This window comes from Dicentrarchus labrax, unplaced genomic scaffold, assembly GCF_905237075.1.
Source record: "Dicentrarchus labrax unplaced genomic scaffold, dlabrax2021, whole genome shotgun sequence".
Lineage (NCBI taxonomy): Eukaryota > Metazoa > Chordata > Actinopteri > Moronidae > Dicentrarchus > Dicentrarchus labrax.
In genome coordinates this window covers 7347998-7371697 of record NW_026136716.1, presented here as the reverse complement: position 1 = coordinate 7371697, position 23700 = coordinate 7347998, and the positions used below count along the sequence as shown (strand labels likewise).

The following is a 23700-nucleotide window of genomic DNA, read 5'->3' as shown; positions in this document are numbered from 1 at the left end:
ATGTAGAACGTGTGGCAGAGACATAATGGCCGAGTGGGAACGTCACGGTACAGTGGTGCAGTGGGACAAAAGCAACACATATCTGTCCCTCCCTCCCTTTCCCTTTCTTTAATTTCCTTTCCCTTTCCTGTCCTCTGTCACACTGCTGCTCTGTTCGTCACAGTAGGGAGTAGTGTGTGTATGTATATGTATATGTGTGTGTGTGTGTGTACGTTGTGCATCTCTGTATGCATGTAGATTAGGGATGAGATGATGTGTTAATAATGTTCACAATGTGGGGTTCACAGCAAGATTCAACCACAATTTAATGTGATTCAAGTCATCAACAAGGTTCAACATCGTTTCTGAGACTTTACTCGGCTTCTGAGGAACAGACTATTAATATGTAATACATTTTGCCGTAGTTCTCATTTTCAGTGGTTACTTTTTATTAAACGTTAAGGCCTTTACGCACCGGGGATGTGACAAATAAGAAACATGAAAATGCAAAATAATATCACGCGAATATGTCGCATCAAAACTATTATCATTGTATATCAGCAGGGATGTAAATATGCGACACATTACAATAAAAGATTAAATCCACACGCACTTAATCAAACAGAATAGGGACTGGCGGAAAAATGGCTGCAGCTTTTCAGAGCTTCTGGGTTACTTACTTACTGTTTTTGTGAGAAGAGAGAAAAGATGGATAATAACAGCTTCAGTTCTTATTCAGTAAATCCCACACAGCACCAAGTCACTTTTTTCACAGTCTTTATATTTTCCTGTTGAGTAATACAGCAAAATCAACCTCCATCTGCTTTTCACTGCGTAATATTTGCATTGTGTGTGTGTGAAAGCACTCATAACAAAAAAACAACAGAAAAATAGACTGACATGCAAATTAACGACGTGTAAAGGCCTTAAGTCTCGTTCTCATCATCAACAAACATTCATCGGCACAGTTTTTAATGACGAAATTAGCAAATGTTAGCACTGTCACTGTGAGAATGTTGCCATGTTGCTTTAGCATTTAGCTCAAAGCAACACTGTGCATATGCAAGTACAGCACGGCAGAGATAGTGGTAGAGCTGTAGTCTCCCATTTCTACGGTCATGTCTGTATGCCTGTGTGAACCTTCACTCTGTCACTGAGTGTGTATGGTCTAAGCATTTCCTCTCTCTCTCTCTCTCTCTAGGTCCCAGTATTGGCAGTTTGTTCCACATGGCTGATGATCTGGGTCGCGCCATGGAGTCACTGGTCAACGTGATGACAGACGAGCAGAGCGCCGAACAGCACGAGGGCCTGCCCTTCTGATCCCCCCCCCCCCCCACCCCCCCAACCCCCGCCTCAAAACCTTCAGCCCTGTGTCCTACTCCCTCCCTTCCTCCCTCCCTACCTGTCGCATGCTTTTCTAGTCAAAACAACTGGATTGGAAACACAGTTTACAAAGAGAATATATAACGTCTATTTTTGTGAAGGATTGCGGTTCCAGCAACGACGCGTTAAAAAAACAAAACAAAAGAAAAACATTATAACTTGTAGATTTCAGTAGTTTCTTAAAACGTCCTGAAGTTGTTTTATTATTAACAGAGGCTGGTTTTTAAACTTCTATGCAATTGTATAAAACAAGAGTGGGGTAAGGGGGGGGGCAAAGAGAGATGAGATACAAATAAGTGTGTTCAGTGTGGTCGAATATTTGCCATCTCTTTGTAATTGGGGAAACAGCAAAAGCATTTCAGACATTTGTATCAAAAAAAAAAGAATGATTGTAATCATAAGGGTGCTTTCTAAGAGGAAAATGTCTTTCTATAACAGCGTACACTACTGTCAAGGTAATGCAGGCATCCTGGATCTTTACAGTACGTTGTCTGTGAGACTGTGTGTGTGTGTGTGTGTGTGTGTGTGTGTGTGTGTGTGTGTGTGTGTGTGTGTGTGTGTGTGTGTGTGGTGGTGCCTAATTTACACATTACATTACAGCTTTTTATTTTTATTTTTTGGGGGGCCTTTGGCTGACAAACCCTAACGTTACAGTTTAATTCTTCATTCATCCACTCATCCGTCCATCTATCCATCCATCAGTTTGTTCATCTTCCCCGTTATTGACATCTCTACGGCAACCGTTTTTTTTTTATCCCCGCATTTGTTGTCAACACGGTGTACTGTGTGCTGTGATGGGCCCGATCCAGAACTGAGACGAGTCAGCAAAATCACTCCAAAACTTAAGGCACATGATGGGAAATAATTGGACATCATGTGGATTCCATTTTACAGTAATCAATCTTAATAATTAGTTAAACTGAAAAACAACAGGCTCAAGTAAATAAAAAAAACAAATCTTGTCTCCATGGTATTTGTCATCCCTATGAACTAAAATATTAATTTATTTAGTATTGTGTGTGTGTGTGTGTGTGTGTATATGTATGTATGTATGTATGTGTGTGTATATATATATATATATATATACATACATACATACATTGAATTCTCGTAGCTCAAGCAGAGATAACCCTGATGACATCACTATGACATCGTCAGGGTTGTTTTTCTCAGCATTTGGAAAGCTCCCTTCAGAGTCACAGATAATATACTGTTAATTGTTTTCACAGGCTGAGTAGTTCTGAGTAAACCGGTCGTCGTATGTGTAATTGTGAGGAGTGCTCCTTTAATTCTACTGATACCCTGTGGAGTTTCTGACCATTAGTTATGTTGTAAGAGTGGGTTCTTCCAATAATTGGCTCTGCAAATGTTTTACGAGGAAGCTTTGGACACATTTATGAGGCCTCAAGGATACACACAATGTGCTTTGGTGAGCAACATTGAATGTAAACAGGATCTTTGTTGTCGGCACCTTTTTAAAGAGTTTCTTCACTGCCGTATGAAAAGCGGTGTTTAGAGTATGTTTTGCACCCGGCGGTGATGTCACAGTGTCCTGGAGTGCACCTGTACATCGCTGCAGCAGAGTGGGAAGTTAAACCACTGGAGGTCAGCAAAAACAAGATGATGTGGAGGTGTTTGGTGACTCTTCAAAGCTGCAGGAGGAGAACTTTTATTAAAAGAACTTTCTGTCATATTTGCTGAAGCTTTTTACTTTATCCTGACAGTATGAGGCAGGTTCCTCCGGTTCCTCCTTGTGCTCCTAAAGGCATTTGCAAGAATCCACCGCAGCTGAATGAAAGCAATCAATCAGAGCCGAGAAAGACGGTTGATTGTTCCGTCCCAGGTTGTCAAATAACCGCGCTTTGGGAATGAAACAGTCAGCTGTCTTTCTGTCTTTACCGACTGCAGCTCTTATATCCTAACTGGTCATCAGTTGTAAAGGTTGTCATGAAAGTTTCCAAGTTGAATATTTGTTTTATCACAGCTATCTAATATTTACTGGCACATCTTCAGTGAGGGTTTTATTTACATTTTTATCACTAAGATGGTTTCTAGGTGTCTCTTTAGGGCCTGTTGTGTGCACACAGTACACTGTGTATCGGTCTATAAGTTGACAGTTTCTGTGCTGTAAGAGGAACTGAGAAGAATGTGATTTTAATTGAATCCGAGCACTACAGTGTTACAAGGCTGCTAGTTGAGATTATTTTTGAGGAATTCTTCAGTTTGAACGACTTGAACAGAGAAATATTTGAGTTTTAGGAAGCCCAGTAAGCTCTACCTCGTGTGAATTGTCAAAGTCCGGTCCGGAGGCAATTTCTCTACTGTACTCGATCCCACACTCCTCTCAGATTGTTGATTATTAATTGATTATTGCTGGCTGATTAAATCACGTCAGATGTCCTATATATGGCTCCGAACATGTTCTACTGCACTGTTGGAGCCTCCGATCTGAATGTTCGGATGCACTCACTGCATTTCTCATCTCTCTATCAGAGATTTATATGACTCAAGTATAAAAACTAGCTTTTCACGCAAATCAAACGAATCCGTGTGCACTACTGTCATACCTGGGACATACTAGATATTTGTTTTCTGTGTGGAGGATGCGTTTATTCTTGCAGAGTGTTCCATTTTGTCTTTGGTTAAAAAGCTATTTTGTTTTTGTGTTGTGTGAGGTGTTACGATATTAGCATGTGTGATTAAATAAACTCCATCCTTATTTAATGTGTAACCACTCAGAGAAGCCCGTGGCGAGCATCGCGGCGTTATACACTCGTGTGTTTTCGGCATCATATTCTTGACAGCATGATCCAAAAGGGTTTTGTTTTGATCCAGACACTGAATTTGGTTTATTTCCTTGTTTGTTTGTTTTTTCATTTCTAACGTTTGTGTTTCATTCTCACATCATTTTTCAAATAACGCGTCAATACTTCACAACATATCAGATTCCACCAAATATATGCCTTACTACTGTATTATAAAATGCTTTACTGTATATCAATAAAGCACGCAGTTATGTTGATTTGCCTCTTTGCTGTTTGTTGTCTTTATTTGTTAACCAGGATTAGAACAAGTGCAGGGTACAATGAATGCACAAAAACATTTATTTTGAAAAGCTGGGCCACACGAAAATATGGTTTCCTGCAGTTTAACAGTAAATGCCTTCAGGCGAGCTCAAATCAGGGGCAAAGTGCAACTCGAGTGCGTATAAACTGTTACTATACACACATACAGAACGGCTCATTCAACTTTTACAACAGCCATGTTCTCAGTGTACAATGTAAACAACAATATGACCATATGCAATAAATAAAACTCTAAAATAAGAAGCAACAGTGAATTTTTGTTGAGAAAATATTTGCAAAGAAACCAAAAAGCCTAAAATCCATTTAAGTCACATGTCAAATGAATTGAAAATAAATGTCCTCAGTTATTAAAGTCTTGATCTGCTTTTGAGTATAAACTATGACTTTATATAACTTTATATACAATATTTTTTCAAGTGTAAATTCTCCCTTTAAGACTTGGTCTTCAATCCAGTGAAATATAAACACTGAGCTCTATTCAAAGACTAAAGTTAATGTACATCTGTTAGAGCCCTTTCATCCTTTAAAGCTGCATTAATTGATTTATTTTTCGCCACCTGGGGGCAGTGCAACCTTTTAAAAATGACATGGTAAACGAGTTCGCAAACAGTTCCTTATTTTCACATCCAGCAGTCGCAGAGAAACATTGGCATTCATTTACAGTTGTGTTTGTGTCCACCTGATGAAACTAAGTCTCTTTTATCCTGAGAGAAAAATCTTATTAGCCACTGAATGCTCCACTATGTTCACCATCTAGCTGCTAATGTGTCTGTCTGCTGTTTGGTGCTGAGCAGGTAGTGTTCAGTGGCTGTTCAGTGGCTTGTTATCAGGCACTTTGGAGGCTTGCTATTGGCTGATTCAGTGCTTGAGGGAGGACATTTTGGGTCAGCACTGAAGAACCACATTTTGATCAAAGTTACATTCTTTAATAAACGCTTGTAAGTCCCAATTTTTAAAGTTTTGACCATTTCCCTGACCCTGAGCAGCGACGGTTTGCTCTCGTCACCTCCAGTGCTGCTCTACTGACATTTTGCCCTAACGCTCCACATTCCTCTCCACATTCCTACCAGAGTGTGTCGGAATGACCTCATTCTGTACGCGTACAGGATCGGGTTGAGGGCCGAGTTGGCGTGGGAAAGCAAAATGGCTGCTAGTGTGATTGACATGGGCACCTCACACTGTGGGCAGAGCAGCAGGATGCAGTTAATGAGGTGGATGGGCATCCAGCACACCATGAAGAGAAACAGGACCAGGAAGAGGGAGGTGGCCTTACGCAGCTCCTGACAGGTGCGTATGTTGGATTTGGCCCTGGTGGACTCTCCTGGACGAGGGTCAGCAGGGCCACTGCTGGAGCTGGTAGATCCAGCTGAGGCGATCCTGAGCCCTGGCTTCATAAAGACAGTGGTAGTCTCAGTTTCAATAAGAGACCCAATGCCAGGCTCTTCCACAGCCCTCACTTCAATCTTACATTTTTTCAAATGCCCGGTTCCCTCTGCTGTCCTCATGTCTGCTCCAACTCCCGTGGTCGCCCCAGCAGCTGAACTCCCAGTGTCCTCTGTCCCAGTGCTCCCACTACCAACAGTTGTCATGTCCTCTGTGGTTCCCCTGGCCACAGCGATGCGTCTGATTTGGTGGCGGACGGTGAGGAAGATGTGGCCGTAGATGATGAACATGGCCACCAGCGGCATCAGGAAGGAGCAGAAGAAGTTGAAGTAGACCATGTAGGCCATGTCCACCACACAGGTGAAGATACAGTAGCTGGAATGACAGGGGGGCATTTATTTCATATGTTATATACAGTATATATGCATTCATTCATTATAGCGTCCCTTCATTCATTTGTTCATTCTTTCATTTACCCATTTTTCATTTCACTGCATTTTCCTGCAGTCTTGTTACCATTCACTTTCTCATTTACTCAGTCACTCTATTCCTCACCCGTCCATTCATCCATCCACCTTCCCTCATCCTCTTACTCAGAGTCTGCTGGTAGTTTTTGCGGGTCCATGAGGGGCACAGAGCCGGAGATGGCTGCCAGGCCCCAGGTGAGCAGCAGGGCCAGCCGGGCGTTCCCGGGACTCATGACACGCTGGTACTGGAAGGGCAGGAGGATGGCCATGTAACGCTCCGCTGCTACTGCTAACATACTCAGGATGGAGCTCTGGAAGAGAAAGGACCATTTTTAATAATAATCAAACAGTTATGTCAAAAACATACCTTCCTAATTCTGCTTCTAATGTGCAATTTGATGCCTACATGATAATTATTGGACCATAAAAATTTTACAGTTTGTTACACCATCTTATATTCTTCAATTCTTTATACACTTTTAGTTATTAATGTTGGAACAAATTCAATACAGTTGTATTATTTATAGTTATTAGAGGATATGGTGTGCAGTGGGTCATATATCTTGATAACGCTGAAGAACCTCTTGCTTTTTGTGAAACAAGTTTCAGCCCTCGTCCCTACCCTAATCATTTTACAGTCCCTAAACTTCATAAGGAACTCTATAGAATTTGAATCTCTGCAGGGATTCTTGGTCCAAGTAACACAGATTATGTACAGGCGGTGCTTTTGCCCTGCAGAAATCCCCCTGCAATCAGTCACCAGATAAATGCTCCTACCTGTGTGAGCACTATCAGCATGCTGAGCATCACCAGGCAGAGGGGCAGGTTATGGCGAGGTTGACCCAGGTCTGTCAGCACTGCACAGGGAATGGCCACCAATCCCACCAGGATGTCCGCCACTGCCAATGACACCTTCACACACACGCATACAGAGTGAAACACACTTTTGGTCCTTTAGATATCCGCTTGTAGATTTCCCAAACAATGTATTAGTAGATTGTGATAAGAGTCCTATGTTCCAGAAACAGGTTTCCTCACCAGGAAGTAGTTGGTGACAGTGCGAAGTTTCTTGTTGCGGGTGACAGCCAGGCAAACCAGGAAGTTGCCAATGATGGCCAGCACGGCGATGATGAGCTCAGTGGCGATGTAAAGCCCTTTAAAGCGGGGTTGGTATCCATACGGCATCTCTGCCGTACAGGTACCACTCACGTTCATGATGATTCCACAGTCATGGAAAACCTAAAAAAATAAGGGTGGAGAATGTGAACAGTTGCTGAGCTACTAAGCAACACTGTGCTAAAATCTGTACTTAGGGTCAGTGTAACTGCAGAAAGCAAAAAAAAATGCACTTTAACAGCATGATTTGTTAAACCAGGTCTATTTCAGGAAACTCACGAAATTCTGTTTCATAAAGGAGGTTTAAAAAATATCCTAGTGTTTAGGCTTAGCTTATTTTTCACATTTTGACATGGGCTGCACTCAACATCTGGGTTTTAAATGCACTGTAATCAAAATAAAGCTAATAAACAACTTTGATCAATGGGTGTAGCCTGATAAGTAGCATTTTAACATTAATAAGTATTTTTGGGGAACACTGCACCAAGGGATTCAGCCTACATGGGGTGCCAGCTCTACCAGGTGAGCTATCCAGGTTGCCCTAAATGATGTGTTAAAGGACCAGCATGTAGGATTTAGTGGTATGTAGCGGTTAGGTTTCAGATTGCAACTAACTTCACAAAGCCTGCGTCTGTATTTGACAATGTGCTTTGGAGAGAAACAGTGACCATAAACATACAGTAAAATCAAAGAAAAATACTTTTTAGTTTCTAGAAAATGCTGAATATCTTATTTCCATACAGTCTACAGCTGAACCACAACATGCTGTCAAAAGTTCTCTTTTGCCTCGCCAATGTTGGTGTTTTTATTCATTTTTGCTTTATTGTCCACAGCATATATTTAATATGTGCTGCTCTGTGGCTGTGAAGACACAGTTTTATCTTCACATTTCCATTTTCGTCACTTTGAATTTGATGCAGAGTCGGGATTGCAGGCACAACTACTTCCAATGTGCAGGAGAAACTGTGAAGCCAGGGCACACAGTATTTAAACTCTGATGGGAAGAAAGGTGAGAATGTGGAGAGAAGAAAGTCTCTGACTAATCCCTCAAAGAGCCAAAATCTCCAGAGTTTCTTGTTCTTTTAAACGCCCGACATTTTAAAAGCTGTCTGAACACTGACTGTGTAGCAGACATTGTATTCTTTCCACTTTGGTTTCGTCTTATTTTAGAACACAAAGAAAATCACGGGGAAGAGGTTTGCAAATCACCCACTTAATTTGTCCTCTGCTCCTTTTTAGTTTTCACACTAAGAGCACAGACTGAATTTAGCTGCAGAGAAGGAGAGATATGGAAGAAGAGAGGAACAGTGGTTGTTATGAAGCTCAGTCTGTGGCCTTTGTGCTGACCAACTGAGCGTTGAAAATTGTTCCTGATAAGAGACAAAAACAACAAACACGGACCCAAGTGTTCACTATTTACACTCACTGATAGTTCAAACCTGCTGCCTGTTGCTGTGCACACATCTAACCAGTTGGATGATGGGAACTGAAGAGACTCCACAAATAAACAACAAATGAACTTCTTTGGTTTTAAATCGGGAGATCTTATTACTCCTGCAATAAAAAACAAACAAAAAACAGCAGAATAAAAAACACACAGAAGTTGAATTTTTGCATTTGTGCTTAAGTGATTTGGGACTGTTAACTAATGATCAGGGTGGGGAGGGGGCTCAACACTATGTTTGACTATTATTAAAAAGGCAGCAGCTCTGTATGGTTTTCATTTCATTCATTAGTAGAACAAGCTGGGTTGTGCTGAACATGCATTATGTTTAGAGCTAAAACAATTATTTGATTAATCAATTAGCAGCAAATGAACGGGTTAATCGTTCATTTTATATAGAAAAAGGCAAATATTTTCTAGTTCAAGCTTAGAAAATGAGATGATATGTTGCTTTTCTGTGTTTCGCGTAATTTCACTTTGAATATCTTTAGGTTTAGGACTGTTGATCAGACAGAATAAGATATTTTAAAACGTCCCCTTGGACTCTTAGAACTAGTGTTGGCCATTTCCCTATTTTGTGGACTTTTCATTGGCTAATAGATGATACATTTAGTTTTTTTTTGTTATAATGCAGATTAATAAGAAAAACTGACACCCTCTTTTGAGAGACATTTATCAATCTCTACTCACCAAAAAGATCCACAAACTAGAAAATGAAGCCCTGACACAGAGACAGGATTGTTGTCGCCTGCATATTGCAAAATGCATCCATGGCATGTTTTCCATCTGACTGTTTTGTAACTTTACAAATGTTCTTGGTGGGAAATAAAATACAAATCTGGAGCAGGACCCTCCCCAAAAAATCAGACTCCTCTCCCTTTAGCAAAAAGAAAAAAAATACATTATCCTCCCATTTCTCTGACCCCGCCTCCTGCCGAATACTTTTTGTACACTCCCTTAGAGATTATGACTAAAAAACAAACAAAGCATAATAAGGCCTTATAAACTGACGTCACCAAGACCTGCATAAGTGTTGTTTTGTGTTGGATAAAGTAGTTCAGGTTTGGATCATGATGTGCTCTCACCTGGGCTCGGCTTCAGGTGCACTCATCCCACAGTTTGGGAGGTCCAGACCATCCAGGATGCTGAAACAATGTGAGGTTGATGCAGGAGAAGCATCAGATCTCACTGATGTGCAGAATCCACTGAGAAAGAAGCAGGAGGTGCATCAACTGCCGGGATGAGACCACACCCTCCTCCACTTTTTCCACTATCCCTCTCTTCTTCTTCTGTTCCCTCTCTTTCTTGCATGGGAGATAAAGAAGAGAATACAGAATACGTCAAGCATGCGTGTGTTGAATGAACAGCAACAGTTGCCACACTGCTGTGGATCTGGGAGAAATGGAAAAGCAGATATGCTTTGACGTAAATCTCCAGCCTGTTCCTGACAAAACAAACATGTCATATTAAATTTTAAATTATGAACGCCTGAACTACTCTTTCATATAGTAAAATACTTTGTGATATTTCGGTAAAGCACAATGAATGAGGAAGCCAAACATGTTGTGCAAAGCAGCTAAAATGAGGAACACATGTACTTGCATGGCAATAATAAAATCCATAAATAAATGAAAATTGACCTGATACATGTGAATACTTGCAGATTGCACTGAAAGCACTGTCATATTGTTCATTAAAGTTACTTTACTCTTACACAAATAATCTACAAGTCCTGTATTGCAGATATATATACACACAGACACAAATATTATTAGTGAACTGTACTTTAAGTATCAAAAATAAAAGCACTCAATGCAGGAAAATACAGCCTGTGAGTTTTACAGAATTATATTATATTATAATTTGGTGTCAAATGCTATGAAATTAAACATTTTAATTTAAATTAATTTTAAAAATAAAGTGTTTAAGAACAGACATTAGTTATGGACACATTTTAGAGTAAGTGATGGGGTTAAGTTCAATGAAATAGATACATTAGGAAAAATGTCAGACCATTTGGGAACACAGCTTTATTTATTTCTACTGCCACCTTTAGATGTTTCTTTTGCTTTACCGGTGCCACAGTGATGCAATAATGTATTTAAGTTAAAATATCTTCATTCAGGAGTTTTTTTCAGGCGTTTTCAAGGACTCAAGGTTATTTTATTGTCATTTACAGCGCAAGGTTGGAGAATGAAATTTAGATACAGTTCCCTTTGTTCCACTTTTAAAAACAAAATAAAAATATATCATAAAAAAAATAAAAACTAATTTGTATGAAGAATTAATATTAATGCATTATTTAAGGTGAGATGAAGACACCAAAATAAACAAATATGTATTATGTGTACTTCCCGGTCTTTCACCACTAGATGTCGCCAGAAAACAGTTTGTGTCAATTTCGACGCCAACCCGGAAGTTGTTGCAGATCACGTGACTGCAGTTCAGCGTGCTTGGGCGCTTGTGTGTTGATTTTGAAGTGCAGGAGTCTCAACACTGAGGACGTGTTGGTCTCCTGTGAGTCCATAGTGGTGTTGTTGTTGTTGTTGTTGTTGTTGTGGCGTTTTTGACGTCGGAAGCCTCTCCTGTAGCTCTGCGGACGGACACACGGACACACAGTGGCAGACAGAGATGTCCGGTTTCAGCGCCGAGCTCATAGACTACCTGGAGGGAAGGATCACGTTTGAGGAGTTTGACAAACGGAGGGATGAACGGAAAGCCAAGGTACGTCACCGTTTACGTCTCCGACGGTTGTTGTTTACGTCCCATTAAGTCCTTCTCTGTCCTCTCTCAGGAGTCCGAGGCTTTAGCTGAAGATGTGGAGGATGATGCTCAGCCCTCTACCTCTGCACAGATACCGGGGTCCATGGGTAAAAGTGTGTGTGTGTGTGTGTGTGTGTGTGTATGTGTTGTGCATGCTGACTCAGTGTTATGATCATCAGAATATAGATGACTAATGTTGTTATACTTTATCTGCTTCCTTGCTTCTTGATAGTCTGGCTGTTATATCTGTGTATTAACCAGAGCTGCACACTGTGGTCAACCTCCCAATCACAGAGGCTGCAGGTTTTTTTAATATATATATATTTTAGGTGCAATGTGTGACAAACCATCATTAACTCCAGTACTGTAGTGCTGCACGGATTCTCTTGTTCTACAGATAAGATAAGATATTCCTTTATTTATCCCCCGTAGGAGAAATTCAGGTTGACACAGCAGCAATAGGGCAAAAACAGAGAAAGAATATCACAATAAAAATATCACTATTTTACCAAATTATTAATATTAGAAGATATGAAACTATAAATTAAAGTATATACACGATGCATTGTTCAAGTAGAATATGGAGTGCCAAATATAAGCAGCAAATTAAACTTGACTAAAACTAAAAAACTAAAACAATGAAAGTACTAAAGTGGAAATTAAATATAAATAGTGCAAAAGGCTTGTGCGTTGTAGGTGGGAGTTTTAAACCAGTCTTTGTCTGCGGGGGTTGGAGACGTTAGTGTGTTTGTTACAGACCCCTCTCACATCATCACTTTAATTTTAATAGTTGAACATGTGGCGAAGTAAAAAAAGTAGATAACTGGCTCTGTCCGCCAATAACGTACATTTCAGTAAAAGTTGCCCGTAAATTTCATTCACTCAGCACATTTACACACAGTGTTGTGGAGCAGCCTTGTGTGTAACCTAGAACTGAAACAATTAATTGATTAGTTAATTGACTTCATGTAGGAGTATCACTGTTTTCAGACTCTCGGGACAAAACAAACAATATATATTGAATATTGACTTCACTCTGAGACAACATGATGGGCATTTTTCACTGTTTATAGACATTTTGTAGACCAACTTAATTAATCAATTAAACAATAAACTAATTAGCAGATGAGTTGATAATGTCAGTAATCATTAGTTGCAGCCCTAATGTAGCCTGAGAGGCAAAACCCAGGGAAACAACCTGCCACAGTCGCTGCTGCTCACCTGACACAACTCTCGTCTCCTCTCAGAGGAGGGAGTCAGCCCCGGGGTGCAGCTGGCCTTCGCCTCCATGCTGGGAGAAACACCAGAACCACCGTCCTCAGACGATGAGGAGGAGGAAGAGGAGGACAGCTTGAGCTATGTTGATGACGAAGATGATCAGGATTACAAGGTGGAGGAAGAGGAGGGAGGAAAGGTGAAGGTGGAGGAGACACAGAAGAGCCAGCGGCGAGGGGGGAAAGGAGGGAGAGGGAGAGGGAAGGGTCGCAGGAGGAGGAGGAGAGAGGAGGAGGAGGAGGAAGAGGATCCGACGGTTGGAGACGTGTTCGCGCTGGAGATGGAGCTGAACCGAGAAAACAAGAAGATGATGAAGGTGAGGAGGAGGACGAGGAGGGAAGAGTGCGTAAGTGTGTTTTTTTCTCTTAATGTGTGAGCTTATGACTGTGTGTGTGTGTGTGTGTGTGTGTGTGTGTGTGTGTGTGTGTGTGTGTGTCTCCAGGAGCGGCGTCATCGGAGCAAGCTGCCCCGCGCTCTGAGGGGCTTGATGGGAGAAGCCAACATCCGCTACGCCAGAGGAGAGAAAGAGGACGCCATCTTGATGTGTATGGAGATCATAAGACAAGGTACGAAACAACCTGTGTGTGTGTGTGTGTGTGTGTGTGTGTGTGTGTGTGTGTGTGTGTGAGTTAAGGCTAGCTGTAGCTCTGGAATCTAAGCAAACTTTTCTCTCGCAGCTCCTCTGGCCTACGAACCGTTCTCCACGTTGGCTATGATCTACGAGGACGATGAAGAACGGGAGAAAGCGCTGCAGTTTGGTTTGATCGCCGCCCACCTGAACCCGTCCGACTGCGAGGAGTGGATCAGGCTGGCAGAAATGTCTCTGGAGCAGGACAACATCCGACAGGCCATCGTCTGCTACACGAAGGGTGAGCGCAAAGGATTCATAATGAATAATAGTTGTCAGTTGCAGCCCTATCGTCAGTATTAACGCGCGCCACTCCCCCCTTGTCGCCGGCTTCCTCAGCCATTAAGTACGACCCCACCAACGTGCGTTACCTGTGGGAGCGCTCCAGCCTCCACATGCGCCTGGGCGAGCACAAACATTGCATGGACGGCTACCGCAGGATCCTGTCACTGCTGCCGATGGAGGACGGAGAGCACTTCATGCAGCTGTCCAAGGACATGGCCAAGTACGGGACACACACTGACACACACACACACACACACACACACACACACACACACACACACACACACACAGAGCCTAACGCGTTTCCTGTCTGTAGGACGTTGATGTCGGTTTATCTCTTATAAGAGCTCACATCTGTGTGTGTGTGTGTGTGTGTGTGTGTGTGTGTGTGTGTGTGTGTGTGTGTGTGTGTGTGTGTGTCTCCTGTTTAGGAGTTACTATGAGAGCAGTGACTTGCCCTCAGCTCTGGGTGTTATAGAGGACGCTCTGGCGCGACACCCCAGCCTGGTCAGCGATGACTTCATCAACATGGCAGCTGAGCTCTTCATCGCCAACCGCCAGTACGAGAAGGCCCTGCAGGTGCAGTGGACTAACAGCTTTCCTGTGTCATTCAGAGACCGAGCAAATAAAAGGTGTGTTTTGTCTGAATGAATGCTTATACTTTGTGTGTTTTCCAAGGTCTTGGTCCAGTTTGCAGCTATAGTTTTGGTCAGGGATGAAATCAAATCTGACTTGGAGGAACCAGCACCAGAAGAGGAAGTGGCAGAGAAGACGACTGAGGAGCAGGAGGAGAGTAATGAAGAAAGTACAAAGTCGAAGACCGTAGAGGAAACGGCAAAAGAGGAGAAGGGTGAGTCTTTTGTTTTTGACTGATGTCACATGTTGTTGGTGCTTTGTTTTATTACATGTCTAAATATATTTGTCTGTTAATCCCACCGCCTGTTTCACCGGAAGCAGAAATATGAGGGAGTGTTTTTATACTGCGGTGCACTCCAGCCTGTAACACAAAGTGAGGTAAATGGGTTAGCCGGCTATCTTTGGGCTCCACGTCAGTTTTCTGGTATCATGAAGCGGGTCCACTTTTACCAGGGGTGGATCACCGTGGTAACCGAGGCTGAACAACTACCCTGTTACGCGGGAGGATCAGAACAAAGCCTTTAGCAACCTGAGTTAACAATGAAGTGATGAATAATTTAGGCCAATAAAGTGTTCACTCTGGGTTTAAAACAGAATATAACAAACAGGGTTAAATAAATAAATTACCACACTAATGAATGACAATTTTAGCTGCACTTTAATCGCACTTATGTTTCTTTCACTCCTGACATGATTCCTTCGGTGTATAAATCTTTTACGGACTCATTCCATCCCTGCAGCTCAGAATAACTGAGTATTAAATTGTTTTAGACTCTGCGATACAATTGTAAATAAAAAGTAACCTTTCCTTTCTTTTCTTCAGAACACTGAATTAGTGCCACTTGCAACAGTTTGTTTATCAAAAGGAAAAAGAACATACATACTACCACATATTTAATAATTACACTGATTTAGACTTTAGTCGTTCAATATTTGGAAATTATTTTCTATGTGTATATGTGTATATTTCCCCTTGCAGAGTAAATGTTTTTGCTGTTACAGTAAAGGACTGTATGAACATTATTTGGTTAGAGTTATTAATATTTAATTGCGATTCTTGTTTGGACTTATTTGATCATATTAAGTATTCCACTCATGGTTCGAATGATGTTCATGTGACTCACAGCCAACAGAGCTTTATGATACCGGTTATCCAGGATCACTGAATCCAATATACGGCGGGTTACTAACATTAAAATAACAGCATCTAGCTTGCTGCCGTTGGCCGTCTTTCTCACGGACAAACACAGAGGGGCTGAAAATACTCTGAGGTATAATAAATTTGACATTTATATTGCCATGAGGGATGTTTTAGAAGCGACTGTCTTTATTAAACCCAGGAGACATTTGTCTTTGAAAGCACTGACACTAAAACAGTGCTGCTCATTCATTAGGTAACAGAAAAGAATTCCTTTCGAAAGCTTAACCCTGGGAGGACAAGTTGACATTTTGAACAGAAGACAGCCAGTATGTCTATGCTGCGTTGTCTAACTGTCTTGTAATGTGTTGGCACCAATTAACCCAGTCAAATACAGAGTGCGGAACAGTGATTATTATTCTCCATGAGAACAATCTTTTTGTGTTCTTCTATTCAAGAGCTCACACTGGCGGGAGGTACATCCCTTTCCTGTACTTCAGTGTGGATTGCATAAGTTCAGTGAATCATATTTGTTCCAAAATGTCAACTTTTTAAGAACTAGCCTTTTTTTTTTTTTTTTTTACTTTGAGGTATGTTTCTTTCAACTGGCTAGGAAAGGATATAGTCTCACACACTGGGAAACAACAGATGAAGAACCGAGAGAGAACCGTTAACCATGTCATCAATATCATATATCAGCTGCTAAATGGCAAAAACATATTTAGTTAGAAAACCATCCTTCAACCTAAGTGAAGGGAATGAAAAACTGTAGTCATGTGATTGTCAAAGGTCCAGTGATTTGTTGTGTTATTGAAATGTAGCTTTCTAACAATCTTCACACCTTCGCTGTGAATTTTTTCATTACTCCCACACTCCTCTCCACCACCAAAGAAACTGTAATGATACCTGTTATTTTTAGAACATAGTAACGCTGATTGAGTGTGTGTGTGTGTGTGTGTGTGTGTGTGTGTGTGTGTGTGTGTGTGTGTGTGTGTGTGTGTGTGTGTGTGTGTGTCCAGGGGTAATTAAGGATGTACAGGTACCAGACAGCGTCCCAGTGGACCTGAGGGCCAAGCTCATGGTCTGCCTCATACACCTGCATGACTACACACCGCTGGAGGTAAACAGGACAAACACGGTTTTCATAGTAACAGTGAAAATATGACTTAAGCTAAAAATATTAATTTCCAGCAGTGACTTTTAACTTTTTGGAGGCAATAAACTTCTGTCTCCATGTTTACCCACCCACTCACAGGGACTGGTGTCATCGCTGATGGAGCAGAGTCCGGAGGAGATCGGTGACTTGTACCTGGATGTAGGGGAAGCCTACCTGGAGGAGGGCGAGTACATGTCCGCTCTGCCACTGCTGTCTGCCCTCGTCATATCCGAAAAGTTCAACCTGGCTGTCGTCTGGCTCCGACATGCAGGTAGGAACAACAGGAAGAACGATAAAAGTGGTTAAAATATCTTAAAATGAGGATTTAGTCAAACATGCTGAGTGCTTTATTTAAACTATAATAATACTACAGCTGTTGTGCATATTTTTCCATTTCATTAAGAGGATAAAACTATTTTTGGACACGTTGCGTCTAAGCTCCAAGCCTTGTTTCCCGTTGACTGACATTTGAAAGCCGCTGTTGCTAGGGGACAGCATACATTAATACAAGACGTTTTCTGCCTACTTTCAACAAGCCCACATCGCGTTGTTTATCAGCCTTCAGCAGTTTAAATTTGTAGTTTGTATTCCAATCAAATAGTGGAAGATGCTTAGCTTAGCTTCTAATATTTTGCCCACCCCATTTATATCCTTGAGGGTAGACTAAATAACCGAAACAGCCTTCAAAATGCCCATACAGTTGAATCAACATCTCTCTCAGAACATCTCAACAAAAGCTGAACATTATAACCTTCTTGAAGGTTGGATTTATTTCAGAAACACTAATAATAGGAATAAACTGGAAAACTAGGTGTAGTGTATATACTTATTTCTTGAATTTTAATTTCAGTTAGACTTTAAAAGCTCCAGCTAGATAGTTCAAACACATTCAGACATAATCCTGCTCAGTCAGATTTGAGAGTTGAAACTGGAATATCCTATTAGTTGGATGTGAGGCGAATCAGCAGTAGCAAGCATCCAAAAAAAACTCCACTGTGTGAAACTTTGCAGCTAAGGTGCAAGACAGGATTTGAAATGACCCCTCAATTTGGCTCCGATTAGAGAAAATGAAAACCACTGTTATATAAAACGCCTTCATTCTCCCTCGCAGAGTGTCTGAAGGCGCTGGGCCACATGGAGGTGGCAGCAGAAAGCTACACTAAGGTGGTGGAGATGGCTCCGCAGCACCTGGAGGCCCGGCTCTCCTTGGCCACCCTGCAGCAGCAGCTTGGCCGGCCAGATCGCGCCCTCAAGGCCCTGGAGTCCATGTACGACAGCGAAACACTGGCACAGGACTCGTCAGCCGCACAGAAGGCAAGAGCATGTGTGTTTTTGTGTGGGTTAACTAGATTCTTTATCAGTTTTACAGTTTTTTTTATTTGTCTCTCACTTTCCAGGAATATACCACTTTTTCTAGCTTCTTTTGCTCAACAATCACACTTACAGACGTTCTTACAGTATGGAAGCCCATTTCCAGCAAGAAAAGAAAGAATATAAACAAGGCCATGATAAAGATAAGAATAAACCCAAATTATAGAGAGACAATAATTAAAATGTAGTAAACCCCAAATTCTGACTTAAATTGACTTATTAACTTAATATATTATGTCAGAATTTGGACTTGGTTTGTCATACTTTTCACTACGTATTTTATAATCTTGACTTAATATCAGTATTGTTATTTTTATGATGCATAACCTACACAGACATTTTATTTTCCCGGTGAGAATGGGCTTGCGTATGTTAACCTTGAATTAAAAACAAGTCCACTGTATGTGTTTGTGTGTGCTCATATCGCTCCATATGCTGTGGTTGTAGGAATTAAAGCTGCTGCTGCACCGTTCCACACTTCTGAAGACTCAGGGACAAACACAGGACTACCTGGATGCTATGATCACTATGATCTCCATGCTACTGAAGGTAACACACACACATAAACACACCCACATGGTTTTGAGATTGTGGTTAAAGCTAATGTGGAGACATGTGAACAGATAGATTGTAGAGAGAAGCCCATTTGCATTTTCATCGTCTCCCTGTGTCGACAAATGACTCAAATAATGTGTGTGTGTGTATGTGTGTCCTAGGTGGCCATGCAGCGAGCTAAGGTGTGTGTGCGCTCTGTAACCATGTCAGGCGAGAATCACCTCAGGCTGGTGAAGGGCACAGACATGCTGCCAGAAATTGCTGACCATGAAGCTGCCTATCTGGACAACACTGGTATGGAAATCTATATATGTGTGTGTGTGTGTGTGTGTGTGTGTGTGTTGGTTGTTTGCTTTAGGTCTTCATACCTGGTTGCCTGGCTGATGTACAGAGCCTGTAGTTGGCAGGAGCAGAGCAGAGCAGTTGGCCGGATATTGTTCACCGTCAGCACTTAATAACAGTTGCCATATGTGGAGAAAAGGCTGTTTATTGCCCTCTTAAAGGGCCGTGTTTGAAGCTTTGTATGTTTTAGCTCAATAACTACAAGTAGTGTAAGCTATACTTTACATTATTGTTGACACTTTTCTAAAGCGTACCACATGTTTTCACATTGACTTCCTGCCTTCCAGGCTCGTAATGTTGCTACAGCATGAAATCAAACTGCAGTGGAGATTTTAGAGTCTGCGTTTAAAAGCCATGCCGTCATGAAGTTAAACCTGGAAGACAAACAATAAACAGACATAAACATGATGTAAAGGATGATGTGAATCTGGTCAGTTCTTGCATTTGAAAGAGCTTAAAGGTGTCTAATGTTTTGTTTCCTATGAGCACTGGAGTCAGTGCAGAGATAAGGTAACTGACAAAAAAACAATTATAATGTACCAACTAGACTTTTATTCCTCCGATAATGGTACAGAAACAGATACAGACCCTGTAAACCCTCCGTGTGGTACTGATTGGGGTCATGTGTAAGTCAACATGAGGTTTTGGAAACTGTTGCTGTAACTGATGGCACAATGTGGTCCTTGTCCAGGTAAAACCAACGTGCTGTCCAAAGAGGACTGGTGGCAGCTGCTGGTGAGCTGCGTCCGGACTCTGTGTGAGGTGAAGCGCTATGAGGAGGCCGAGCTGCTGGTGGAGTCCGCCATGGAGTTCTACTCCTTCTACGACAACAAGCCCAGGAGGAAGGAGCTGGAGTTCTTCGGCCTGTCCGCCACCATCCTGGACCACAACCACTACAAGGCCTACAACTACATCAGGTAGAGGAACAAGAAGTTGTTATCTTGTATGGCTTCTTCGGGGGTTTTTTTGTGAAGTATAAATTGTCTTCTGTTTGTTTTTCCTCTTCTCAACAGATTGATGCTGATGGAAAATGTGCATCTGCCTCAGCTTTGGAATATTTTCAACCAGGTGTGCTTCTGTCTCTTTGTATCTTGTATCTCTGTCTCTATCTTTACATAAAGCTTAAATAAAGCTTTATGGATTGATTGGTTTATGGATGTAAATAAGCGTCTGAGATGTTCGTTTTCTTCCCCTTAGCTCACGATAACCTCCCAGCACCAGCGCCACCATCGCTTCTGTCTGCGTCTGCTGTTAAAACACCCTGACAACCACGCCTTGTGTGTCCTCTGCGGACACAACGCCATGGTGTCGGGAAGCTTCAAACATGCTCTGGGTACAAAACATACACAGACCACTACTGACCTCACCGCTCGTCCTGCATATCTTAGCTAATAAAGTAGTGAACTGCTTTGAAAAGAGCTGTTTTGCAGCATCCTTATAATGTTCAGGTCTGCTCTTTGTCTACTTGTTGCCCTGACAACAGCTTGATATTACCTGATCCAGCTTGCAGCTGTATTATGTTGCAAAAAAAGTACTTAGACAAAACTTTCATTTTTGGTTGAGTTTGGCGGCCCCCATGGACAAAAGCGGTAGTGTTTCCACCTCCTCGTTCAAGGAGAATCCGGCTGAATCCGACCCGGTGGCAGACATTAAGAATAACTGTATAGAAATAGCCAATCTTCTCGATGATGGTCTTGTGTGCTTATGTAGGTCATATGGAGGCATCAGTATTAAATTAAGACTGTTTTTCATAACCAGTTAAAAACTCTTTGTAGAAAACTGTAATCAAGTAAATTTCTCCTGTCCATAAAATTCCTTCAATCCACTCTTATTTTTTTAATTTTTTTTTTTACAGTTTGAGGTGAGAAAATATTTGTCCATCAGTTTCCATCAGTAATAATCTAACACATTTTCAAACCGTTGTGTGTCTTTAGGTCAGTATGTTCAGGCCTTCCAGACTCACCCCAACAACCCACTCCACAGCCTGTGTGTGGGTCTCACCTTCTTCCACATGGCAGGTCAGAAGTATGTAGCCAAACGACATACGCTGGTGCTGCAGGTACAGTGTTTGTGTATCATACACCTTGTTTTAGCTTCACAGTTTCCTCCCCTCGTCTGTTCTTCTTGAATATACAGTACGTGTGTTTTCAGGGTTTCTCCTTCCTGTGGCGGTACGTGGAGCTGCGTGGAGTGTGTCAGGAGACCATGTACAACCTGGGCAGAGCGCTGCACCAGATGGGCCTCACACATTTGGCTATACATTACTACCAGAAGGCGCTTACACTGCCTGCACAGAAACTGGAGGTGCGTATACATGCAACAGCCGTTGGTTTCTTCGTGTTATCGAACCGCACTACAGTGTTTGAGCGCTCAGCCTGCTGCATCATAGTGACGTTAAATTTAGAAACATCTCACTTTTATTTAGGACACCGATGAATGGACCTCAATAAGGCAGCCTTAAAAGATCTTTTCCTCTTTTTGTCTGTCCCTCTCTCCATCCTTTCACCACTCCTCCCTGCAGGGTATCCCAGATGATCATGTGGATCTGAGGAGGGAGATCGCCTTCAACCTCTCCCTCATCTACCAGGCCAGTGGGAACATGGAGATGGCCCGGCAGCTCATCGACACACACTGCATCATTTGAAAGTGCACACAAAGGCCTCATCATCTGTGCCAGGGTTGTTGATTGTGAGACTTAGTTTAAGTGACTGCAAGTGCCTTGTAGAAATATGGAGGACAAAAAATGACAAATTCATACATAAATAAATGCTGAAATAAATAAATAAATATTTTCATTAACAAATAAAACCTGAAATGAATGCAAAAATAAGTAAATGCAGAAGGGAATAATGCGTTAATGTTGGTAATTAATTAGCAAAAATTTGAATTTCTACTTTATTACATTTATCCTGTATTTCAAGAAATTACATTTCTTTATGTATTTCTACTCCCCTATATTTATTGATTTATGTAGGCTAATGAGGTAAATGGTACTTCAACTGCACTATAAAGCACAGTTGGTCACAGGATAGTTTAAGTAGAATTACTTTCAACTTGTGGTGTACAAAGCCGAGCTGACTGGTTCGCATGCTACTTATTGTTAGCTTGATCAGATAACTCAACCCTGGTTTTTCCGGCTGACCAATCGTGTTTTACAGCGAGGTTAGTATCACCACACTTTGTTAAGATACAGACAGAGATAACAGAAAAAATAAATTAACGTAGAAATGTATTGAATAAATTATTTCACAATTCATTTCCAACATGTATTTGTGTATTTTACTCTGCATTTAATCATTCATTTAACATTTAATTTATGTATTTATTATTTAATTTATTTATATTTCTCTATTTATTTCAGCATTTCTATGTGTATTTATTTGTGAACTCGTCGTAACATGTACATTCATACATGTTATGTCAGTTGAGATGTAAATATATGCGATGTATATATACGACAGTGTGATTTACTATGTTTTAGTAGTATTTATACTTTTCCAGCTGTGGGGGCACTGGAGCTAAATGAATGTAGACATTCTTTTTATTATCACATCAACAAATAGACCTACATCACTTTAACTTTGAAGTAGTAATTTATCTGTTTTTCTGACATAATTTTGCTCCAGTTTCAAGTCAGCAGATTTTGGATTTTCTTTTGTAGGATTCAATTTAGTTTGTATTATTTGTACATGTTTCGACAGTTCTGTTGTAAAAAAAAAATCAACATTTTCAACCAGTAATGCTCTTATAACCCATTTTGTAAAGACTTCTATTTTTTGATGATACAGTTTCAGTCTGTTTATATATTTTTAAATCATAAAGGTGAGTGTGATGCTGCTTTGTACTCTGGTGGGATTTTGTTTACAGTTATGTGACAAAAATATGGACGGACAGACTTTTCCTTTTGTTGTTGCAGGGATTAAGGCGGTGGGATTATTCGCCAGGGCCCTCCCTCTCTCCTAACCCAACCTTCTGCATCTATCATGTTTCCTTCCCGGGTCACTGCACTCCATCTAGGCCAGGGGCGGGAGAGGGGGGCAGAGCCTCGTTTTGTGGGACCTTTTACCCAGTCACTGAATAATATAATCAGTAATATTGTTCATAGAAACAACATAGAAACTTCCAAAACAAAGAATCAGAGCACTAGTTCACAATTCTTTTTAATCTACCTAACTCTATGTGTTTCTCAATGACGCCTAGTTCAATTCAAGGATAATGAATAATAATGAATTAATTTAACTCCAAACAACAGCCGATACAAGTTCTCCAATTCTGGATGTTTCATTCTGGTAAACCTGCCAATGACTTTGAAGAATTTATGATGAGAAAAAAAAGTTTATCTGACTTAACGTCTGTGCACCAAATCTTTGTTTTCTTTCAATTTTTGCAGTAGCTTATCTCCTGTAGACTGTACCACCAATCCTGCCAGCACTAATTAAAAATGCATAATAAATCTAAGTCAGAAAAAAGCAGCAACTTACATAACCTGCTCATGTTATGAAACGGCAGGTGCACAGCCCATTAGATTATATTAAATCCTACTTTTTTCATATTTTCTTGCTTACAAAATACCAGTAAAAACAGGAAAACATTTATTGTAAAAAAAATAGAATAAAAATAAGTAGGTGTGATCTTATGGGCTCCTTAAGTAGGATTTAGTGGCATCTAGTGGTGTGGTTGTAGATTGCAGCTC

General features: G+C 41.1%; 3 protein-coding genes across 27 annotated transcripts in view; 2 read left to right on the top strand and 1 right to left on the bottom strand.

The window, feature by feature from the left end:
• Positions 1-4384, top strand: part of dmd (dystrophin) — a 272939-nt gene extending 268555 nt beyond the window's left edge. For 22 of the 23 annotated variants that reach the window (XM_051428356.1, XM_051428350.1, XM_051428354.1 and 19 more), the window contains one exon: positions 1181-4384. In XM_051428356.1, coding sequence (XP_051284316.1) covers positions 1181-1299 — 119 coding nt within the window. In that variant the 3' untranslated portion in view covers positions 1300-4384. The remainder of the gene's footprint in view (positions 1-1180) is intronic. The other variant, XM_051428357.1, reaches the window with a different exon arrangement.
• On the bottom strand, positions 4247-11304 carry LOC127378968 (adenosine receptor A1-like). Of its 2 annotated transcripts, XM_051428372.1 has the most exons (6): positions 9944-11304; positions 8841-8968; positions 7337-7537; positions 7076-7210; positions 6425-6609; positions 4247-6206 (listed from the first exon to the last, which is right to left on the bottom strand). In XM_051428372.1, the coding sequence occupies exons 3-6, from the start codon at positions 7511-7513 to the stop codon at positions 5468-5470; spliced, it is 1236 nt and encodes a 411-aa protein (XP_051284332.1). In that variant the 5' UTR covers positions 7514-7537; positions 8841-8968; positions 9944-11304; the 3' UTR covers positions 4247-5467. The 2 variants fall into 2 exon arrangements, with proteins under 2 accessions (XP_051284332.1, XP_051284333.1); XM_051428373.1 differs by lacking the exon at positions 8841-8968 and having other exon boundaries at positions 7076-7241.
• Positions 11298-22844, top strand: gtf3c3 (general transcription factor IIIC, polypeptide 3). Of its 2 annotated transcripts, XM_051428370.1 has the most exons (20): positions 11298-11375; positions 11450-11582; positions 11653-11734; positions 12869-13212; positions 13339-13462; positions 13574-13765; positions 13864-14029; positions 14241-14388; positions 14488-14659; positions 16603-16703; positions 16839-17010; positions 17851-18053; positions 18558-18659; positions 18827-18959; positions 19699-19924; positions 20021-20075; positions 20205-20340; positions 20942-21066; positions 21159-21311; positions 21529-22844. In XM_051428370.1, exons 2-20 carry the CDS (start codon positions 11490-11492, stop codon positions 21649-21651), a joined length of 2850 nt encoding a protein of 949 aa, XP_051284330.1. In that variant the 5' UTR covers positions 11298-11375; positions 11450-11489; the 3' UTR covers positions 21652-22844. The 2 variants fall into 2 exon arrangements, with proteins under 2 accessions (XP_051284330.1, XP_051284331.1); XM_051428371.1 differs by having other exon boundaries at positions 11329-11582; positions 11653-11728.
• Positions 22845-23700: the final 856 nt, after the last annotated feature.

Coding starts and splice junctions, on each gene's coding strand:
- LOC127378968 (XM_051428372.1), bottom strand. CDS start 7,513: ATGAACGTGAGTGGTACCTGTACGGCAGAGATGCCGTATGGATACCAA. Junction 7,211..7,336: donor CTGTCACCAACTACTTCCTG/GTGAGGAAACCT, acceptor GTGTGTGTGAAG/GTGTCATTGGCAGTGGCGGA. Junction 6,610..7,075: donor TGCTGATAGTGCTCACACAG/GTAGGAGCATTT, acceptor TTTCTCTTCCAG/AGCTCCATCCTGAGTATGTT.
- gtf3c3 (XM_051428370.1), top strand. CDS start 11,490: ATGTCCGGTTTCAGCGCCGAGCTCATAGACTACCTGGAGGGAAGGATC. Junction 14,030..14,240: donor CTGTCCAAGGACATGGCCAA/GTACGGGACACA, acceptor TCTCCTGTTTAG/GAGTTACTATGAGAGCAGTG. Junction 20,341..20,941: donor AAGCTTCAAACATGCTCTGG/GTACAAAACATA, acceptor GTGTGTCTTTAG/GTCAGTATGTTCAGGCCTTC.